Genomic DNA, 21,123 nt, shown 5'->3' with positions numbered 1-21,123 from the left:
TCAGGTTAAGTTTGCATTTATAAATGCTCGTGCTTTGTACAGAATTGGTCACAAGAATCTCAAAGGAGATTAAGGGCTTCACAAACATATAAATGTTCATTAGTTTATGTTACACTCACAATATGGATGAATAAATACGAGTGAATATTACGTTTCTTCAGTAGTACATAAACATTTATTTCATTAATTACCACAAATTTTATACATTGTGCATAGGCATTCAAAACTGCAAACGCCATTTTCCACTTAAAGCAAAGTTACATTTATAGGATAAAAATAACAGCGGTATCCGGCACACACAAACACTTTACTTCAACTTCTCATATTTTTGCAGCCAAGTTCTGGTAGAGTGCATCGATTTCAGTCTGTTCAAACATCATGCAAAATAACTTGAATCAGTTTCTTGATAACTTAAGCCAGAAGCATATATGCAAAAGAAGTCTAAAATCCGTTACATGCAGATTACCTGATAAAATTTGAGCAGGTTGTTTCTTTTCTTCTTCAATGTTGCAGTCACCAGATCTCGTTCCATGTCGAAAGGCTGAGCTTCCAAGATCACTCCTTTGATGTACTCGAAACCTCTCATCTGGTTTTCAAAAGATCCAAACGAAGAGTAAATAAATGAACATGTAAATGAAGTTGCAGATTGAACTTAAAAGTAAACGTTACCTTGTTTTTCTCAGCTGTGGATTTCAGCTCTGAGAGGACATGATTCTGAAGCTTACTCAATGAACAGAGCTCGGAAAGGGAAGCAGTGTAACCGTTTAAATTGGCCCACTTTCTAGCATTTTCTTCATGTAGCACAACTATGGCAACCAGCATTGATTTGAAGCTGTTTCCATAGACCCATACCTAATGAAAGTTGGTTTTTAAATGGATTTAGATTACATTACTTTGTTGGGAGATCAGTTAAGAAGCTAATGAAAGGAGATGCTCACATCGTCGACGATCGGAGTTACTCCGTAAACATTTTCCAAGTGCTCTAGTGCCACATACTCTCCCTGGGAGAGCTTAATAAGATTTTTCTTCCTGTCGATAACCTTAACAACTCCGTTAGGAAGCATTTGCCCTATGTCTCCTGCAAGCGTCGACCACGATGGAATTAGAGTACAAAAATGGTGATTGAAGGATCAGTTTGAGAGTTTGACCCAAAACTGAACATCCTAACCTGTATGAAACCATCCATCCTTGAAAGATTCTCTCGTCAGTTCAGGGTTTTTATAGTACTCTGAGAAAATAGTCTTTCCTCTCACGCATACCTCACCACAGGGAGGATTTCCCAGTGGATTGTAACCCATGTCCGGAACCTCCTCTAAACGCAACTCGTTGTACACAGCCGGGGATCCGACAGCACCAACGAAGCACATCTCGTCTGGAAAACCAATAGTGCATGCTCCACAAGTTTCAGTCAATCCTATAAGAAACACAACATAAATTATTTAACATGCACAAAAGCTGTACGACAAGTGACCTGCAGGAACTTAAAAGGAAATAGATATTGTGTGCTTATTTTTCCATATATCAACAGACAGGAATTTACCATATCCTTGGACAACAAAGCAACAACAAGTGACCCGCAGGAACTCTTCCACTTCAGAGCTCAATGGTGCACCTCCGGATAGTAACAACCGAAGCCGTCCACCTAACTTAGCTTTGACCTTGTAGAAATCGAAAAGAGATGATAAAACATTAGAACACACTCTTCACTTCCGGAGATGATAACACCGGGAAAGAATTCGGCTGGTTTTGGCCAAATTTTTAGTGTAGAAGTTTTTAGAGTACACTAAGAAACCACCTTCCTGAAGGCCAACAAATCAGCTAATGGTGATGCATATTTATGCTTATACCCTCGATTCATCCATGAAAGTTTGCTGTAAACAAAACAAGCATGCATCAGCATCATGGTCATTCTGTATGCACTTCTCCTACAAATTGAAGGGAATGTGCTTTTCTCTGTAGGGAGTATTGTTTTACTGTTTATAGAGGGCGTCGAAAATCCACTTCCTCAATGGATTGAGTTCTTGTAGTGCTTTCTGAATACCTAAAACACGGATAAACTTCGATGAGGGAACCATTGTCACTCAAAATAAGTCAGCAGATAAAGATTTTCCAATGACTTGCCTTCATGAATCATATCATAAACTCGGGGTACACCTGCTAGAAATGTCGGTTTTAACTCCATTATGTCATCCCTCAGTTCCTTCAAGTTCTGTATAAACATATCTTATGCATTTAAATTATGATTAAGTTTCAACCAAAAATTATGAAACAGGGTTCCAGCAGCAAACCCCGTGGTAGTAGCCAACAGATGCTCCTTTATGGAAAAAGTATTCCTCGATCATGCGGTCAAGGATATGAGCAAGGGGGAGGAAGGACAGATACACATCGTCCACTGTCATCTGCGTAACAAAGTATGCATGAGGAAGGTGAACCGACATTATACTTATACAAACGCACACTTGAAATCAGTCCCAAACTAATTGTTAGTGAGAAAGAACACGGTGATGTTACTTAAACAAGAGGAGAAGAATCCCATTTCGAAGAGATTGCCTATATGGAGTTCAAGCATTAAATATACCTTGTCCTCAAATTGATCCATGAAAATATCGACGCCGTTTACAAATGTTGCCATTGTTTCATGAGTTAACACAACACCTTTAGGATTGCCACTGGTGCCACTAGTATACATTATGGTGCAAATGTCAAATGGTTGTGGTGCTGATATCTCCCGAGGATTTTCCTTTCCCTGATGAATCAATAGGTTCAGACATAAAGATCACAACGAAATCTCGAGAGTATAGAAGTTAAGATTGGACACCAACCGTTCGGAGAAACTCGGTCCACGAGTACATCTTAATCCCCGTTTGAGATGCCTTAGCATTGTCTTCTTCGGTCAACAATGTGAAGCAAACCATTGCTGCCACCAGAATAAAACTAAGTATACATGATTCAAGCTGTTTCAGAAAACTTAAGCTTATTAATCATTTTTCACCTTTCAACCGTTGAGTAGATCTACAATTTGGATTCAAAAGCTGCAAAGGCATGAGTAACATCAGAATGTTGGTTCGGACATTGTAGAAGAATATGGAAATAGGCATAGGTTAAACCGTAACCTTACTTCTTTTACTTTTATGTCTTGAACGAACACGAAATCAATCTCTGCGTGATCTATAATATAATTTACAGCTCCAGGACCTGCATAAAGTAACAAGAAGATAGATACTTAAGCTCATGCTGTTAAGAAGAATGCTGATTTTTCTCCAAAAGAAGGAAATTTCTCAAGAGGCATTTACCGAGTGTATCATAGAGAGGCACACAAACCAACCTGTGGGCACCGCAGGCCTACAAGCATTGGAAGAAAAAGGTGTTATCACAGTCGATACAATAGCCCTGAATTCAGAAAGATTATTGCATTTGAGGCAAGAACCTCTATAAACAACTAGTGAACTTATAACTTAAAGTTCTGAAAAACATTTCATATAGAAAATCTGGAAGCAGACCTCCATTGCCATGATCCACTGAGGGCAGTTTGCTCCATAAATCCCAACTCGACATCCCTGCCACAAATATGTGAGTAGAACAACAAAGAGGAAAGATCAGAGTAAAGAGCAAACTCGCGCTTTCTTGCGAAGGCCTTAGAAAATTGACATTTTTATGCTTACAGGTTCAGCACCAGATGCTCGCAAAGCGGAACCGACATGCAGAACTTCATCATAAACTTCCTTATATGTTTTCCAGATATAAGGGCCCACCTAAAGACTAAACAAAGTAAACAAAACAACTGGTACAAATCTGGTACGAATACTGAAATCGGGTTTTGAAAATAAATTTAACCTTGCCATCAACAATTTTCCGCCATCCAAGCATCCTGTTTCCAGGGTACTTCTCAACAGATGAACTGCAGAATAAGAGATCCTTCTTGTTGTCAAAATTCTAGCATGCTAACTATGAGCTAAATTGTATTAGTCTAATCACATACTAGATAAGGCATTCCTTCTCACAGGTTTTGTCCATGCAAATTCCTTATCTAGTATGTTAATTCATCAAAAGAGATGCAACATGGAAAGTTACCTGAAAAGAGTCCATGTAGTAGACATATCGGGATCGAGTGGAGGGTATCCTTGCTTGGCGAGTAGGTTACGATAGACAGGACCAACCGACGGCTTCCCGTCTTGTCCTTCTCTTCCATCCTCCACCTTAGCTGAAAAAACCTTCATTGTTTCCATCTATAGAAGCTGTGCAGAGAAAACTCTAGGCTCTTAAAGAGACTTCCCAAAGTCCATAAGAAAACCAATTAGTCAATTACAGTTCAACGAATTCAAAGCTTACAATTAACAAAGATCAATGGAAGGGAGAAAAACAAGTCCTCCATCCTAATAAATTTCATTGAACAGCAATAACTGAGACACACTAAGGTCAATCACAATATCTAACGAAGAAAAATCAAAGTCATGAATGGTCCCTAAGAAAATGTTAGACAAAAATTCACTTCTAACCAAGTTAAATTCTGAACATTTTTACCTGAAGATATGAAATCCTTAATTTTAGAGAAAATCGCCTCAGTGACCAAAAATGCCTTATAATATACGATTTTAACCAACTTTTTTTGGATTTGCCAAAATGACCAACAAAATCGCAACGCGAAATAAAAATCGCAACGCGATCCCCATAATCGCAAATCAGTTTCCAAAATCGCAACGCGATTCTTGAAAATCGCAACGCGATTCTTGAAAATCGCAATGCGATAGTACAAATTCGCATTGCGATTTTCCAGAATCGCAACGCGAATATGAAAATCGCAACGCGAACACATAAATCGCAACGCGTATCCGTAAATCGCAACGTGTATCCGTAAATCGCAACGCGTATCCGTAAATCGCAATGCGTATCCGTATATCGCAACGCGTATCCGTAAATCATAACGACAATACGTAAAATCGCAACGCGTATCCATAAATCGCAACGCGATTTTTAAAGCGCCATTATAATCGCTACGCGTATTTTATTTTCAAATTACAAAAACGAATATTAAGACAAAATCCCGTAATCGCAACTCATAACCTAAAACCTAAAATCACAACTCAGTCCCATCTCCATCTCTCACTCTCTACGGCGAAATCCGTCCCCATCTCCGAAGATTTCCGTCCCCATCTCCGGCGAAATCCCTCACAACCATTCACGGTCAGAAATCCCTCACAATATTCAGAAATGGAAAATCAACCTCCGAGGGTCAGTTTTTTTAATTATTTTTATTTTGAAATTTTTGCATTATTGTAGGTTTTTCATATTGAAACTGATGATAAGTTTACTGGTCATTTCAATAATAGATTAACCATTTCACTTAGATTTCATTTCGCATTACGATTCTCTCGTTGCGATTTTCATTTCGCGTTGCTATTCTCTCGTTGCGATTTTCAAGTTAGTATTTGTCTTTGTCTTTGTTCTGTCTTTTGGTTGAAGTAATGCAATCCATTCAAGTTTCAATTTGCAGAAGAGTCGCAACGAGAGAAATGAAAATCGCAACGTGAAAATGACTATCTGCAACGAGAAAAATGAAAATCACAACGAGAGATTCGCAACGCGAAATGAAAATCGCAACCAGAGAATCGCAATGCGAAACCAAAATCGCATTGCGATTTTCATTTCGCGTTGCGATTTTCATTTCGCGTTGCGATTCTCTCGTTGCGATTTTCATTTCTCTCGTTGCGACAGTCATTCTCTCGTTGCGATTTTCATTTCAACCAAAAGACAAAACAGTGTTGCAAATTTTAGTTTCAAGAATAAACTACTACTTTTTATGTTTATTGTTTTTGGTATATCTTCACAGTGTAGTTTTTGGTATATCTAACTTGGTATGTTTATTGTTTTTGTAGAAATTTTTTTCGGCTTCATTGACATTAAGGAATAAAGTTAGCCTAGCCACTACAATTGCTTCGAAGCTTTCACCTGCACAAAGACAATTGTTTGAGGAAACCTGCTTCGGGCCATGGCTGAGAGTACAACATCCGGGTGGAGATGCTAATTTGACCCATTTGTGGCTTCAGACCATGACATCAAATCTACCCGACAATATACAACGTGGTGAGGAAGAGATATGGTTTCATTTTCCACCAGCGTATACTTGTTTTGGGCGGAAGGAGTTCTGCTTAATCACTGGTCTACGATTCGGACACGATGATGTAGGCCGGTACACTCGTCATATCGCCCGCCCATCATGGTTATCCCGGGTTTTTCCGGATGAGTCAATGGAGAAGCCGAACCTACACGTTTTGATATGAGTTACCGACCCATGATTTTTCAGCTTTAAATTGTGACAATAAGCCGGCAGTTGGGCAAACGATGCTTCTGGCGACCCCCTCAACAATTCCAAGGCATAACATTTGGCTCTCCAAGCTTGAGAATATGATATACTAATCTTGAACCGAGCATTCATGTCAGTCATAATTTCATGTCCCCGATATACCCTGCCATTCAAAAACATTAACTCAGCCAGAAAACCACCCAACACCTTTTTGTTTGCCTGTCTATGGTGAGGAAAAACTTGGGTTCTTGAACATGTATGTTTATCAATAAAAGTCCTAACTTGAAACATTTCGCAATCTTTTATTCTCTTTGCAATCATACGCCACGTACAGTTTTTGTCAATCATACACCTTGTTTCGAAACGATCTTTGCTTGATTTGTTAACTTTTAGTTGATAGCCATCTTCCACACATTTCGTATACAAAGCTATCTTCAAGTCTTCCTTTGTATCAAAACAATCATCTTTCTTGATACGAATAACTTTTGTGTAACAATCAACTGCTTTCTTTACCAACTCTTCTTCCGGTATCTGAAGTAATTCTGGCATATTCCAGTTATACGCCCGTGGCATTTTCTTTTCTTCGGGGACTTTTTCTTCTTCTTTTTCTTCTTCAGGATTATATGAATTACAGAATGGATGTTCAACATGTTCATTCACAGTCGTAACTTCCTCCTCATTATCATCAACAATACATTCTTCGGCAACGGCTGTTTCATCATCAAAATTCGGGTATTGACCAATATTAAAATCATTACACGCAGGGTCTGTTTCTTCTTCTGAAACATCATCAAAATCCGTGTATTGACCAATATCAAAGTCCGGATATTGACCAAGACCAAATTTCAAATACTGACTAGTACTCACAATTTTTTCTGTTGGCTCATCATCGTCTAACTGGTCAATACGAAAACCGGAATTTGGTGCTGAAAGTTGATTGGGATTTGGATTAGAGAAAGGTTGTGGGTTTTGAGAAAAACTTAGTTGATTACTACCCTACTGACCCAACAATACTACTTCTAGGTTCAACAACATACAATGTAACATCATCTTGTGAAACACTAATGTAAGCAATGAATCGTTCAACATCTTCATTGTCGGTTAACAAATAAACTTTACCATTTCTCTGATAAGATAGCCTAAATCCACTTAGGGGCTCTAAATTCAATTTATTTGAAACACGTAGCATTAGAGTTTCATAAGTTAACTTTTGTAAAGACAATTTTAGTTGAAGATTCATGGGTAAAGGCATATATTGTAAAACACCATGAACATTATCCCATGACCCTCCAAAACACAAATCTATCCAAACATGATCAACATTAGATGATTTCATGGTTGTAAATTAATTTACTAAACAGACGAGCTGCGAAACTAAAACCTGTTGCCGGATTGGGAAGGATGTCGTTGGATATAGGAACGGATGTCGCCGGAGAGAGTGATAGATGGAGATGGAATGAGTTGCGATTTAGGGATTTAGTTTATGATTTGTTGCTGTTGCGTAGTTTTATACCCAAAATTTCAGTGTTGTGATTTACAGATTCTCGTTGCGATTTACGGATTATCGTTGCGATTTACAGATTCTCGTTGCGATTTACGGATTATCGTTGCGATTTACGGATACGCGTTGCGATATACGGATACGCATTGCGATTTACGGATACGCGTTGCTATTTACGGATACACGTTGCGGTTTACGGATACGCGTTGCGATTTATGTGTTCGCGTTGCGATTTTCATATTCGCGTTGCGATTCTGGAAAATCGCAATGCGAATTTGTACTATCGCATTGCGATTTTCAAGAATCGCGTTGCGATTTTGGAAACTGATTTGCGATTCTGGGGATCGCGTTGCGATTTTTATTTCGCGTTGTGATTTTGTTGGTCATTTTGGCAAATCCAAAAAAAGTTGGTTAAAATCGTATATTATAAGGCATTTTTGGTCACTGAGGCGATTTTCTCTTAATTTTAAAAGCAAGTAGAGACATAGAACATATATATATATATACCAGTATTAAAAGTAAAAAATAATACCCAAAGCCCACCATATATCATATATAAAACTGTCAAAAATGAAAACAAATACCCATAGGCTATAACCCAAGAGAAAACAACCTTTATGAAAACCATTGGCAGATGGCAACTTACAGAACAAAACAAAAACTTAAAAAAACCCAGAAACTGGAGCTGCTTACAAGAAAGTAGAGAAAACCCAGAGTTGAGATGAAAGCAAGGGAGTTGCTTATGAAGTGAAATCATGAAAGCCTGCGATGATTGTGATGAATTTAAAGGGAGAAAAGGAGAGTGGGAAGCGAGTTTCCTGGCCATGGTTAACGAGTGTGTTGAAACAGGCATACAGTGGGCAAATGACCGAGAAACCTCAAAATAGTCCACTCAAATAATTATTTTTCAGATTAAAGTATTTTAAACACTAACTTACAGAAGACCTTAAGATCATCTCACCTCACATCTTTATTCAATTCTCCTTTTTACTTCCTCATACGTTTTTTTTCATTAAAACTGTAGAAAACACCCCTAATTTAAAAAATAATTTGGTGAGAGTCCTGTATCAAATTTTTTTTTCCAGCGCCCTATTTGGGCGAGGAAGTCGGCCTACAGTGTGTTAGTACTTGCATTAATTGCGAATATTAATGGCGCCTTTAGCTTAAACTTTTTCACGGAAACTTAAAGCTTTTTCTTTTTGCTTTATGAATCAATCAACAACCCGAACTGGAAAGCTGTACTTTGTGATAGTTGAAGGGAGTAGATGAATCTTTGCATCTTGGGTGAACTATCGAAATACTTGTTCTTATTTCATAAGTCTTCACTTTTGATCATCATTTTTTTTAAAAAAAATTAACATTTTGATAATTCATATTATTAATTTATAAAATTTTAATCACTAACACTTAAATATCATTAGTTTTGTAATATAACACATTAATAAAATGTGTTAATTGTTTATTTGAATCCTAAATTTTAAATAAAATATACATTTAATTTTTAAATTTTTGATAAAATATCAAATTAATTCTAAATTTTTAGACTAAAAAATCAATAATTTTAATTGAATTCAAAAATCAAATTAATATTTTATTAAAAATGAATGATCAAATCAGTATTTTATCTTAATTTAAGATTTATATTAATAAAATATAAAGAAAAAATTAAAAGCTAATCTTTTACCAGCGTTTCTTGTCGTCTAACATCATTCAAGGTCTAAATGACTAAAACTTATAAATCAAAAGCATAGATAATTACAATATTATTTTTATTAAGGTTAATGATAAAAATAAATAATTATAAAATGAAATTGATCATTTCAATCATTTATCCTTCATCTTAGGGAAGGGGCAATAAGCATTACTATCCAGCTCAGTTGGTAGATCGTGGGATCGAGTCTCACGGAGGGCACTTCATAATTCGGAGGTCTTCTACGGAAGCTGCTCTCAACTTGGTGTTGGAGGTATCCTACTATCTTACCTCCCCTTACCCCATTACATATGGGAACAAGGGACAACCATTTGAAGATGGATAGAGTGAAAAAAGATATTTGTATATAAAAGCGTAAACTCTATAAATGGTCCCCAAATTATAAAATATTATTTTGTTGAATCGACATAAATAATTAAAATATTGTTTTTATTAAGATTAGGCATCAATATATTTATTGGGATATTATAAAATTATATTTTAATGATGTCTAATGGCGCAGTCAATGCTTTCAAGTACTAGCTCGATGATATAATATCTCAAGCACTAACTCAACGACATAATATAAACGGAGAGTCAATCCATAAAATACAACGTAAACGGTTATATGATCATATTTTATCATATATTGATCAACATGTTAACCTCAAACTCAAATGATTGATTTAACGGAATATATGAATAGTCATATGATCATTTTGTAACTTTTAATAGTCGGGAGACTCAACAAAACAATGACATATAATTGAATGACCATTTTATAACTTTTAATAGTCAATTGACTCAAATACTCAATAAAATAATGTTCTATAGTTGGGGATCATTTACACACTTTACCCTTAATGAATTAGGGTAAAGTATAAAAAACTCATTAAATTACATATAAAATTGAATTGCAAATAACTCAAAATTTAAAAATAAATTTAATTTTTTAATCGAATCCAGTTTTACTCAATCTTATAGTGAAGTTAAACCATGTGCGACTATACCTTTTTAAAATGGTAATTTCGTTTATAAGACTCATTAAAATTAAGATAAATTTTAACACAATTCAATCAATTATTAGTAAAGTTATAAATGAACCATCAATTCAAAAAGTCACAAAATGAATAATTCAATTGATCGATTGTGACAAACAGGTCACTAAACCATTACTTATTATACGACTCTCTAACGTGGAATATCTTACTCATTACGATAGAGTTACTTAGTTAATTGATTGTAACAATCAAGTCACGTTGTCATTGCATCAATTGTTGTTTATCATCGCATACTATAGTTGATAAATCTTAAATTTCATCATAAGATTTATTTTGATATTTTCATTCAATTCATCATATTTGATTTCCGAGAATATCTCTCAAATATCACGAAATCATCCAAATGACATCGGGATATTCATAGAGAACAACCTCTTCATCATTCGAATCATCGAATGAATACTACCATCTTTTAGAATTTCAAAACGTGAAATGAGTTTTCTTTTTCAGTTAATTGAGTGATTCGTTTATAATTTTTTATTTTGAAATTAGATCACTCATATGTACTCTTATTAATAATTAGGTGACTCATTCGTAGTCTTACTAATAGTTAGTTCATTTATGATGTGATTTACCCAATAAAAATATCAAAAGAATTTCCTGACGACACCTAAGGTATGGTTCATTTTTAACGGTCCAGTATTTATTGTAACAATTGATTATTAAGTGACTCATATATGATTTTTCAAAATAAGACAACCTACATGTAATATTACTAAAATTGGGTGACTTAATATAAAATGTATTTAAAATTATAACAAGAGAAAAGAACCTCAGTAACCGAAAATGTCTTATAATATACGATTTTAACCAATTTTTTTTAGATTTCCGAAAATGACCAACAAATTCGCAACGCGAACCCCAATTTCGCAACTCAGTTTCCAAATTCGCAACGCGAATATGTGAATCACATTGCAATTTTCTAAATTCGCGTTGCGATTTTCCAAATTCGCAACGCGAATTTATAAATCGCAACACAGAAGTCAAATTCGCAACACAGAAGTCAAAGCGCATTTATTTTCGCAATATTAATTTCGCAACACAAATGTAAACAGTATTATCACAAATCATAATCTAAAACCCTAAATCACAACTCAGTCTCATCTCCATCTCTCACTCTCTACGGCGACATCCGTCCCCATCTCTGACGAAATTCGTCTATCTCCATCTCTGACGAAATCCGTCTATCTCCATCTCTCATAGCAACCCTCACAACCATTCACGGTCAGAAATAGAAAATCTACCACCGAGGGTTAGTTTTTTTAATCTCTTATTTTTATTTTGAAATTTTTGTATTATTATTAGATTTTTTTATATTGATGATAAATTTATTGGTAATTTCAATATATAGATTAACCATTTCACTTAGATTGCGTAGTAAATTCATTCGATTGCTGCCAATACTGCTAAACTGTTTAGTCTTTAACCATGTGAAGTTAATATTTGTCTTTGTTTTGTCTTTTTGTTGAAGAAATGCAATTCATTCAAGTTTCAATTTGCAGAAGAATAGTTTTTGAAACTTAAATTCGCAACACGAAAATGAAAATCGCAACGCGAATTTAGTTTCGCGTTGCGATTTTCATTTTCGCATTGCGAATTTAAGTTTCAGAAGCTACTCTTCTTTTGCAAATTGAAACTTGAATGAATTGCATTACTTCAACCAAAAAACAAAGACAAATACTAACTTCACAGTGTTGCGAATTTAAGTTTCAAGAATAAATTACTACTCTTTATGTTGTCTTTGAACCTGCACTAAACCTATATGTTGTCATTTTAAATGTTTTATAAGTGCTTACTTCTGGAATGTTATCTGATGCATAATGACTTGGGTGAATACAGTGCTAGTTTGAATTATATTTGGCTTTGTTTTCACTGTTTAATATCATGTCTGTTTATAGTGTATAATTTGTAGTTTTTGGTATATCTAACTTGGTATGTTTATTGTTTTTGTAGAATTTTTTTGGCTCAATTGACCTTAAGAAATAAATTAAGTCTAGCCACTAAAATTGCTTCAATGCTTACACCTATACAAAGAAAATTGTTTGAGGATACTTGCTTCGGGCCATGGCTGAAAGTACAACATCCGAGTGGAGATGATATGTTGAAACATTTGTTTATTCAGACTATGACTAACGATCTACCCGAGAGGATACAACATGGTGATGAAGAGATATGGTTTCATTTTCCTCCGGCGTATACTTGTTTTGGGCGGGAGGAGTTTTGCTTAATCACTGGTCTACGCTTCGGACACGATGAAGTAACCCGGTACACTAGTCATATCTCCCGCCCATCATGGTTATCTCGGGTTTTTCCTGAGCTGGCAAAGTCGAAGCCGAGTTTATACGTCGACGACTTGAAGAGATTATTTGTTAAAGATGGTTTTACTCGAATGGATGACCTTGATATTGTCCGAGTATGCCATTTATTACTTTTGCATGCCGGCTTTTTAGGCAAAGAGGGCAGACAACCTATTTCTAAGGACCTAATATTATTGGTAGAGGACCTAAATGTATGGAACCTGTTTTCGTGGGGTTCATATCTATTAAAAACTACCTGGAAGAAGTTGTCGTCTGCCTTTGAGGACCGAAAAAGTTTGCGGGACGATGGTTCTAAATACACTTTGGCAGGATTTATTTGGGCCTTTAATGTAATAATTTCTATATAATGTTTACAAATTTATAATTAATTATTATTTAACAATTACTGATGCTTGTGTATTATATTGTTTGTAGATTTGGATATTTGAGGCTTTCCCCAGCATGCAGACATATGCGATAAAAAAATCAAATGATATTCCTAGGGCTATTACCTGGAAGAGGATCCGCCTGTTGGATTAGGAATAGTTACTCCCATATACGACGATGAATGATGTAAGTTAACACACAAATACTATCATATATAAACAAGTTATTACTAGTACACGTTTAACTTTGTTTGAGCTTTTATATTGTTAGGAGGCCAACTATCTATTACAGAGGCTGAGCTTGCCACTGATTGGTGGCAAACTAGTAAGCGGTTTTTTGATGGGATGGATTATGAGCACCCCCTACTTCGAGAGTCATCACCTGATCAGGCCGATTCTATAGCTCGACACCCGGAGCCATCACCTGATCGAGCCTCTTCTCCACCTCCACCATCACTTATTCCATCACATCATCGAGCCTCTTCTCCACCATCACCTCATGATAGGCGACCGACAAAGAGACCACGACATTTATCTCCATGTTCTCCACCTCCACGGGATGAGTTAGGGGAGTTACGTGATGAGGTAGGTGCTTTGCGTCATGAGGTTGGTACTTTACGTGAAGACAGTGGTGCGCTACGTGACGAGGTACGGTCTTTACATGGTGAGGTGGATATTTTACGCGATGACAATGGTGCGCTACGTGGTGAGGTATCTACTTTACGTGGTGAGGTAGCCGCTCTACGTGAGATTGTTTCATCATTGCAGAATGAGTTCATATTCTACGCAATGAGGTAAATTTGTTTAATACTACACTAAAAATGCAAATAACCTTTTTCGGCATTATTTATTTACTTATTTACTGATTTATGTATTAATTTATTTTTAGCGGCCCGATAAGGTAGATGTTTTACGTCGGGTTTTTCTTGCACGACGGGGTTTACGCATCAGACGTCGTGCACGTGCCATTACGTCTCCTTTCACCCCACTAGTGTCAAGACTCCGTAAGAAGAAGCTCGATGCACATGTCATCGCTCAAGAGGCATCTCCTATCATTAAAGAGGCCCCTCTCATCGTTCAAGAGGCCCTCTCCCACAATTCAAGAGGCCCCTGTCATCGTTCAAGATGTCTCTCCCACCGTTCAAGAGCCCGATTCACATGGCATCATATGTCAACATATTGATAAACCTCCCTCCCGTGCCTGATATGATGGATGCAATTTGGCTTTCGTATGTGTTACCGGGCAGTACCATTCCTCAGCAGGAGAGGGGAACACTACCGGACACAATTACGGATAATACCCTTTGGGCTAAGACCGCAATTGATTTTTATCTACATGAGCGAAGCAAGGGGTGTTATTCTGACATATGCAAACTCGACGATGTTATTCATTTGTTTCTTGATCGGTCTTGGTGGGGTATTTTATTAGGGGTTGAAGATAATGGCTATCTCGAAGGGGTGGTAAGTCTTATATTCTTCTTATATTGTATTTTGATTAAATTTTTTTAAATTTATTAATAAATTCACTAATATATGTATTTTTTTATAAACAGCATATTGATGCATGGGTGTCACGTCTTCTAATAGTAAGGAAATTGAAGAAAATAAAAAATACTCGATGGACTATTATGCCGACGTCTTTTCACGTAGCTCACTTAAAGGATCCGAGAGATGCTTCATATATGTTGAGTAATGGAAAAGCTAAACTTTATCCTGCGTTGTGGGAGGTCGATAAGGTTAGTATTTATTTTTTGAATATTTTAAAGGTGTTTATCCCTATTTTGGAACGTCTTTTATTTGATGTGCGCAATTATTTATGATTGCAGGTGTTTATCATTGTTTTGGAACGTCGTCATTGGCTTCTCCTCGAGATTCAACTCCCATCCCTGAAGACAATAATATATGACAGCATGTTAAATTACATACCATTGTCTGATTTGAGAGATATTATTTGTAAGGGATGGAGCACTCATTTGGCGAAATACTTGAATGCAATTGATTATTAGACTAATTCTGGAAACAATAAGCCAAAAAAGTTCAAAGTTACAATGATCAAAGACGAGACCGCGCCACAATAAACGGAGGGAGTTAGAGGGGATTGTGGTCCTCTCGTATGCATGTGCTTGGAACGTTTGACGACATGAAGTAAACAATTTCTACCTCCCAGAGATAGAGATAGAGGTGCAGTATGCTTGTGGTTTCAGTATTTTATGGCTAGAGCGATATATGCGAGACGCTGCCTACCTACATCTGCGTGCTGAAAGTGTGCATAAACAATTGGTAAGTTTGAGCAAGTGTTGTTAATATATACTCTTTGTTGGTTTGAAAATGTTTGGTTAAGTACCTAGAATTCAATAATTTGTTGTTTGTTGGTTTTAGATGTGTAGAAAGTGTTGTTTGAGCAAATGTTTGGTTTCTGCAGGTTAATCCTGAAGTGAGCTACGTGAAATTGATGTATTTGTGCATAAACAACTGTCTGGGGTACACTTTTTTTGCTTGTTTAATTGAATTTTACATTGATTTTTAAAAGTTGATTTGTTTAATTGATGAGTAAATAAGAATTATTTTTTGCTTGTTTAATTGATTTGTAAAAGTTTATTTGTTTAATTGATGTGTAAATAAGACTTATTTTTTGCTATTTTAATTGATTTGTAAAAGTTGATTTGTTGTTTATTCAATCTGCATTATGTTGAAGGCAAAAAGGATCTGTTGAAGGTACATTTTGGCAAATGCAAAAGTCTAATTCGCGTTGCGATAGTCAAATTCGCAACACGAAAGTCAAATTCGTATTGCGATTTGCGATTTCGCGTTTCAAATTTGACTTTCGCAACAATCGCAACGCGATAATCGCGTTGCGAATTTGACTTTCGTGTTACAAATTTGACTATCGCAACGTAAAAAACGCAAGGCGAATTTGACTTTTGCGTTGCAAATTCAAGGAAAACATATTCAGAAAGATAACAGACAACAATATGATAAGTGATAACAACTGAACAGATCATAGCAATGTTCAAACTCAAGTTACTAATGAATGTCTAACTAAAAATGTATGCATTCACACATAAAATTCACATAATACAACGTTTGCATTTAAAAATCACCTAAGTTAATAAGTCCCAAAAGGTGAAGCCGGTTGTGGTTGGGATTTTGATTTTGATTACGATTTTGATTTCCTTTTGCTTGGCACCATATGAGCATTGGATTTTGATAAGGATCTATATTTTGGTAGAGGAAAAGATGATTGTGATGGCACTGGTGATCCACAGGTCAACCTTGTATGACCACTTTCCTTGCACCGACTACATGTCGATATCCTCTTCTCTTCACCCTTAGACGGTATACGATCGTGATTTTTTGGTCGGCCAGGTAGCTTGCTGTCCATGATTGGTGGCAAAACTGTTTGTAAGTCATCTGATATGTCACACTCAGAAGGATGTGGAATAGGGTAGACAATATCGGCATAAGTCTATCGATATACTTTTATAGTGTAGGAATCCATAGCGTATGCGCTTGAATCATTTTGGTTTAGATGAAGAGCAACTTTTATAACATGGCTACATGGATAACCAGATGTTTGCCATTTCATACAACTACACGTATTTACATTTAGATCGACAAGCCCATTTAAGTTATTATCAAATACTTTAAACAAAGTGTTTGAACATGGTTCAACTCTCCATGACGTTGACTTTACAACACGTTTCGTTATCTTTTTTTCAGTCCATGGTGTAACACGACGTTCCAATGTTCTTATAAATTTAAATAAATAATACTTAGTAAAATATATGATAAGTTACGAATTTAAAGAAATAATACATGCATGGTTTCTTTTCTTGTAGTACCACTGTTGAATAGAGGCTCGAAAAAACTCCATTAACATAGTAATGGGCAATTTTCGGGAATGACGACTTAGAGCGTTGATTGATTCTGCACTTTTAGACGTCATGAACAATTTATATGCTTGCTCCAAGTTGATGTACTCTTGACCATCTTTCAAACCCGACATCTTCTAGTGTTTGAGCACATTGAGGAAAAACACGTCTTAAATAATTTATATACTTATTAAAATCCACTTCCCGATAAGCTTTTACAGCCTTCTAGTATGTCCATTTGTAATTTTTATACCTGTAGACCTTGATTTAAATTTCTGTACAAATGAACACCACAAAGTCCATGAAAAGCATATGGGAAACGTCTTCTAACAGCGCTGTCAATTGAGTTTTCCCTATCAGATATGATTGTCAGATAGCTAATAGGACCTATGCAATCCCTAAGATGCCCATAAACCATGTCCATGAATCAGAGGTTTCAGATTTGCCAACCCCGTAAGCTATTGGCAGTATCTCATTTTTAGCATTCATGGCTACTGCTAATAAGTTTACTCCAAGGTATCAACCTTTCAAATGTGCTCCGTCAACTATAATAACTGGGCGCATGCAAGTAATAAACGAACGAATCTACAAAATAATATACACAAGACATATAATCATTTAAATGTGAAATGAATGTAACTAACAAAAATGAGTCAACAAAATTATATTGATTTACTAACCGCAACGCCAATGGCGATAAACAGCAACTCAAAGCGTCAATCTCTATCTGTTTTGATATGAGTTACCGACCCAGGATTTTTCAACTTTAAATTGTGACAATAAGCCGGCAGTTGGGCAAACGATGCTTCTGGAGACCCCCTTAACAATTCCAAGGCATAACATTTGGCTCTCCAAGCTTGAGAATATGAGATACTAATCTTGAACTGAGCATTCATGTCAGTCATAATTTCATGTCCCCGATATACTCTGCCATTCAAAAACATTAACTCAGCCAGAAAACCACCTAACACCTTTTTGTTTGACTGTCTATGGTGAGGAAAAACTTGGGTTCTTGAACATGTATGTTTATCAATAAAAGTCCTAACTTGAAACATTTTGCAATCTTTTATCCTCTTTACAATCATACGCCACGTACAGTTTTTGTCAATCAAACACTTTGTTTCGAAACGATCTTTGCTTGATTTGTTAACTTTTAGTTGATAACCATCTTCCACACATTTCGTATACAAAGTTATCTTCAAGTCTTCCTTTGTATCAAAAAAATCATCTTTCTTGATACGAATAACTTTTATGTAACAACCAACTGCTATCTTTACCAACTCTTCTTCTGGTATCTGAAGTAATTCTGGCATATTCCAGTTATACTTCCGTGACATTTTCTTCTTTTTCTTTTCTTCGGGGACTTCTTCTTCTTCTTCTTCTTCTTCTTTAGGGTTATATGAATTACAGAATGGATGTTTAACATGTTCATTCACAGTCGTAACTTCCTTCTCATTATCATCAACAACATCTTTCTCGGCAGTGACTGTTTTATCATCAAAATTCGGGTATTGACCAATATCAAAATCATTACACGCAGGGTCTGTTTCTTCTTATGAAACATCATCAAAATCCGAGTATTGACCAAGATCAATGTCCGGGTATTGACTAATATCAAATTTCAAATACTGACTAGTACTCACAATTTTTTCTTTTGGCTCATAATCGTCTAACTGGTCAATACGAAAACTGGAATTTGGTGCTAAAAGTTGATTGGGATTTGGATTAGGAAAAGGTTGTGGGTTTTGATATTATGTTTGGTATTGGAAATGTGGTGAAACAAAATTTTCTTGGTGATGAAATTGTGGTGGAACCAATAAATTTTGAGGTTGACAACAACGTTGTACATTGTGAGCACCATAAACTGGGGTTGAAAAACTTAGTTGATTACTACCCGCTACTGACCCAACTTCACTACTTCTAGGTTTAACAACATACAATGTAACATCATCTTCTTGCGAAACACTAATGTAAGCAATGAATCGTTAAACATCTTCATTATCGAACAAATAAACTTTACTTTTTCTCTGATAAGATGTCCTAAATCCACTTAGAGACTCTAAATTCAATTTCTTTGCAACACGTAACATTAGAGTTTCATAAGTTAACTTTTTTAATGACAGTTTTAGTTGAAGATTCATGGATAAAGACATATATCGTAAAACATCATGAACATTCTCCCATGACCCTCCAAAACACAAATCTATCCAAACATGATCAACATTAGATGATTTCATTCTATAAATTGTAAATTAATTTACTAAACAAACGAGCTATAAACTACATATCATCACTAACTTAGAGAAAAACATACTTTTATTAAGTTGATAGTTGATAATTTGGGAGAGAAATCAATGAAAATTATAAAGAAATAAAATTATGTAAAAAAAATTAGAGATGGGGAAGGATGCCGTTAAATATAGAAACGGATGTCACCGGAGAGAGTGATAGATGGAGATGGAATGAGTTGTGATTTAGGGATTTAGGTTATGAGTTGCTACTGCTGCGTAGTTATATACCCAAAAGATTTGCGTTGTGAAATTAAATTCGTGTTGCGAATTCGAAAATCGAGTTGCGAATTTGAAATTCAGTTGCGAATTTGAAATTCAGTTGCGAATTTGAAATTCAGTTGCGAATTTGAAATTCAGTGTTGCGAATTTGAAATTCAGTGTTGCAAATTTGACTTCTTTGTTGCGATTTTCTAAATTCACATTGTGATTTACAAATTCGCGTTGCGATTTGACTTATGTGTTGCGATTTACAAATTGGGTTGCGAAATTGGAGTTCGTGTTGCGAATTTGTTGGTCATTTTCGCAAATCCCAAAAAAGTTGGTTAAAATCATATATTATAAGGCATTTTCAGTCATTGAGGTTATTTTCTCTTATAACAATTACGTTGCCCTAACCCTTAGGGTTTTATTTTGAAAATTATAAAAGGAATATAATTAACATTATTATATTCTTTTAATTAAATTCGGCATTTTATGTACAATTAAAATTGAAAATATATCAAATATATATTAATATATATATTAATATTAATTATATATTTTATTCACACACAATAAAATTATACACGTGTAACTCATTCATAAATTTCTCTTTTCAACCTTGGGGTGTGACCTTGTAGGTTCCAGTAACACTAGTAGTAATTATTAGAACTATTCTAATATTACAAACAATGAGTGACATCTAGCAATATATCATTGTCACTTAAATTATAGGAAGTGATGATTCAACATAACATTTTCGTGACTAACTCTTTTAATGTGTTATATGATTTTGTCCTTTATATATATAATAGGCACAAGTCTTGGAATAGTCACACTTATATAGTCCATCTATTATTTCTTGATATCTAGAGTAGACTATAATAAACGAATAATTTGTAATATCTCATATCAACTTATTTGAGCATGACCATGCATTTCTAGTCTCATTCAATCAAGTGACCTGAGATATATTTTCTATTATGTAGGAAGAACAAATCCTATCTTGATCATTCACACTCCACTATATATATAGTGATATGTTTAATATCAGTCTTTATAGTGCAACTAGTTACAGAACATGTTTAACTGTATCAAAATATAAAACAATATATGTTGAGATAGTAATGATCTAAAGTCTGAGGATCATACATATAGTCATCACCATGAGCAATGATGTGACCGTCACATAATAATCCAAGACACATATTCATAATGAGTCATTCCAATTTGTCGTTATCTAACAACATATTCATGCATTGATTCTGATAACTCTATGTCAATGACAACTCATTGTCATCGAGCAACAACATGTTAACCTTAAACATATTATTATTGTCCATGCTCATAATAATACTCGACTAAGGATTTTTAATAATAATCATATTATTATATGGACTCTATTATCTTTCAATTTATTTGAGAGACAAAAATATAACTGAAATAAATAATGACAATGTATTTATTCAATAAAACTGGAAAATATAATGTATCATTACAATCATCTCATGATTGGTCTTTGGGCA

The 21,123-nt window shown here is 35.3% G+C and overlaps 1 protein-coding gene across 1 annotated transcript; it reads right to left on the bottom strand.

Moving 5' to 3' along the window:
• Window positions 1-224: 224 nt before the first annotated feature.
• LOC120120220 (long chain acyl-CoA synthetase 1-like) lies at window positions 225-8,644 on the bottom strand. Its single transcript, XM_039139901.1, has 20 exons — window positions 8,496-8,644; window positions 4,072-4,235; window positions 3,835-3,898; window positions 3,663-3,752; window positions 3,501-3,557; window positions 3,294-3,342; window positions 3,119-3,195; window positions 2,993-3,032; window positions 2,823-2,917; window positions 2,579-2,746; window positions 2,289-2,399; window positions 2,122-2,209; window positions 1,975-2,041; window positions 1,796-1,871; window positions 1,541-1,658; window positions 1,169-1,414; window positions 939-1,078; window positions 670-852; window positions 467-586; window positions 225-365 (listed from the first exon to the last, which is right to left on the bottom strand). The coding sequence occupies exons 2-20, from the start codon at window positions 4,224-4,226 to the stop codon at window positions 321-323; spliced, it is 1,989 nt and encodes a 662-aa protein (XP_038995832.1). The 5' UTR covers window positions 4,227-4,235; window positions 8,496-8,644; the 3' UTR covers window positions 225-320.
• Between the last annotated feature and the right edge of the window lie 12,479 nt (window positions 8,645-21,123).

Source organism: Hibiscus syriacus, unplaced genomic scaffold (assembly GCF_006381635.1).
Source record: "Hibiscus syriacus cultivar Baekdansim isolate YM2019G1 unplaced genomic scaffold, ASM638163v2 tig00110333_pilon, whole genome shotgun sequence".
NCBI classification, from domain to species: Eukaryota; Viridiplantae; Streptophyta; class Magnoliopsida; order Malvales; family Malvaceae; genus Hibiscus; species Hibiscus syriacus.
The sequence above is the reverse complement of the archived record's forward strand: the minus strand, read 5'-3'. Positions and strand labels throughout refer to the sequence as shown.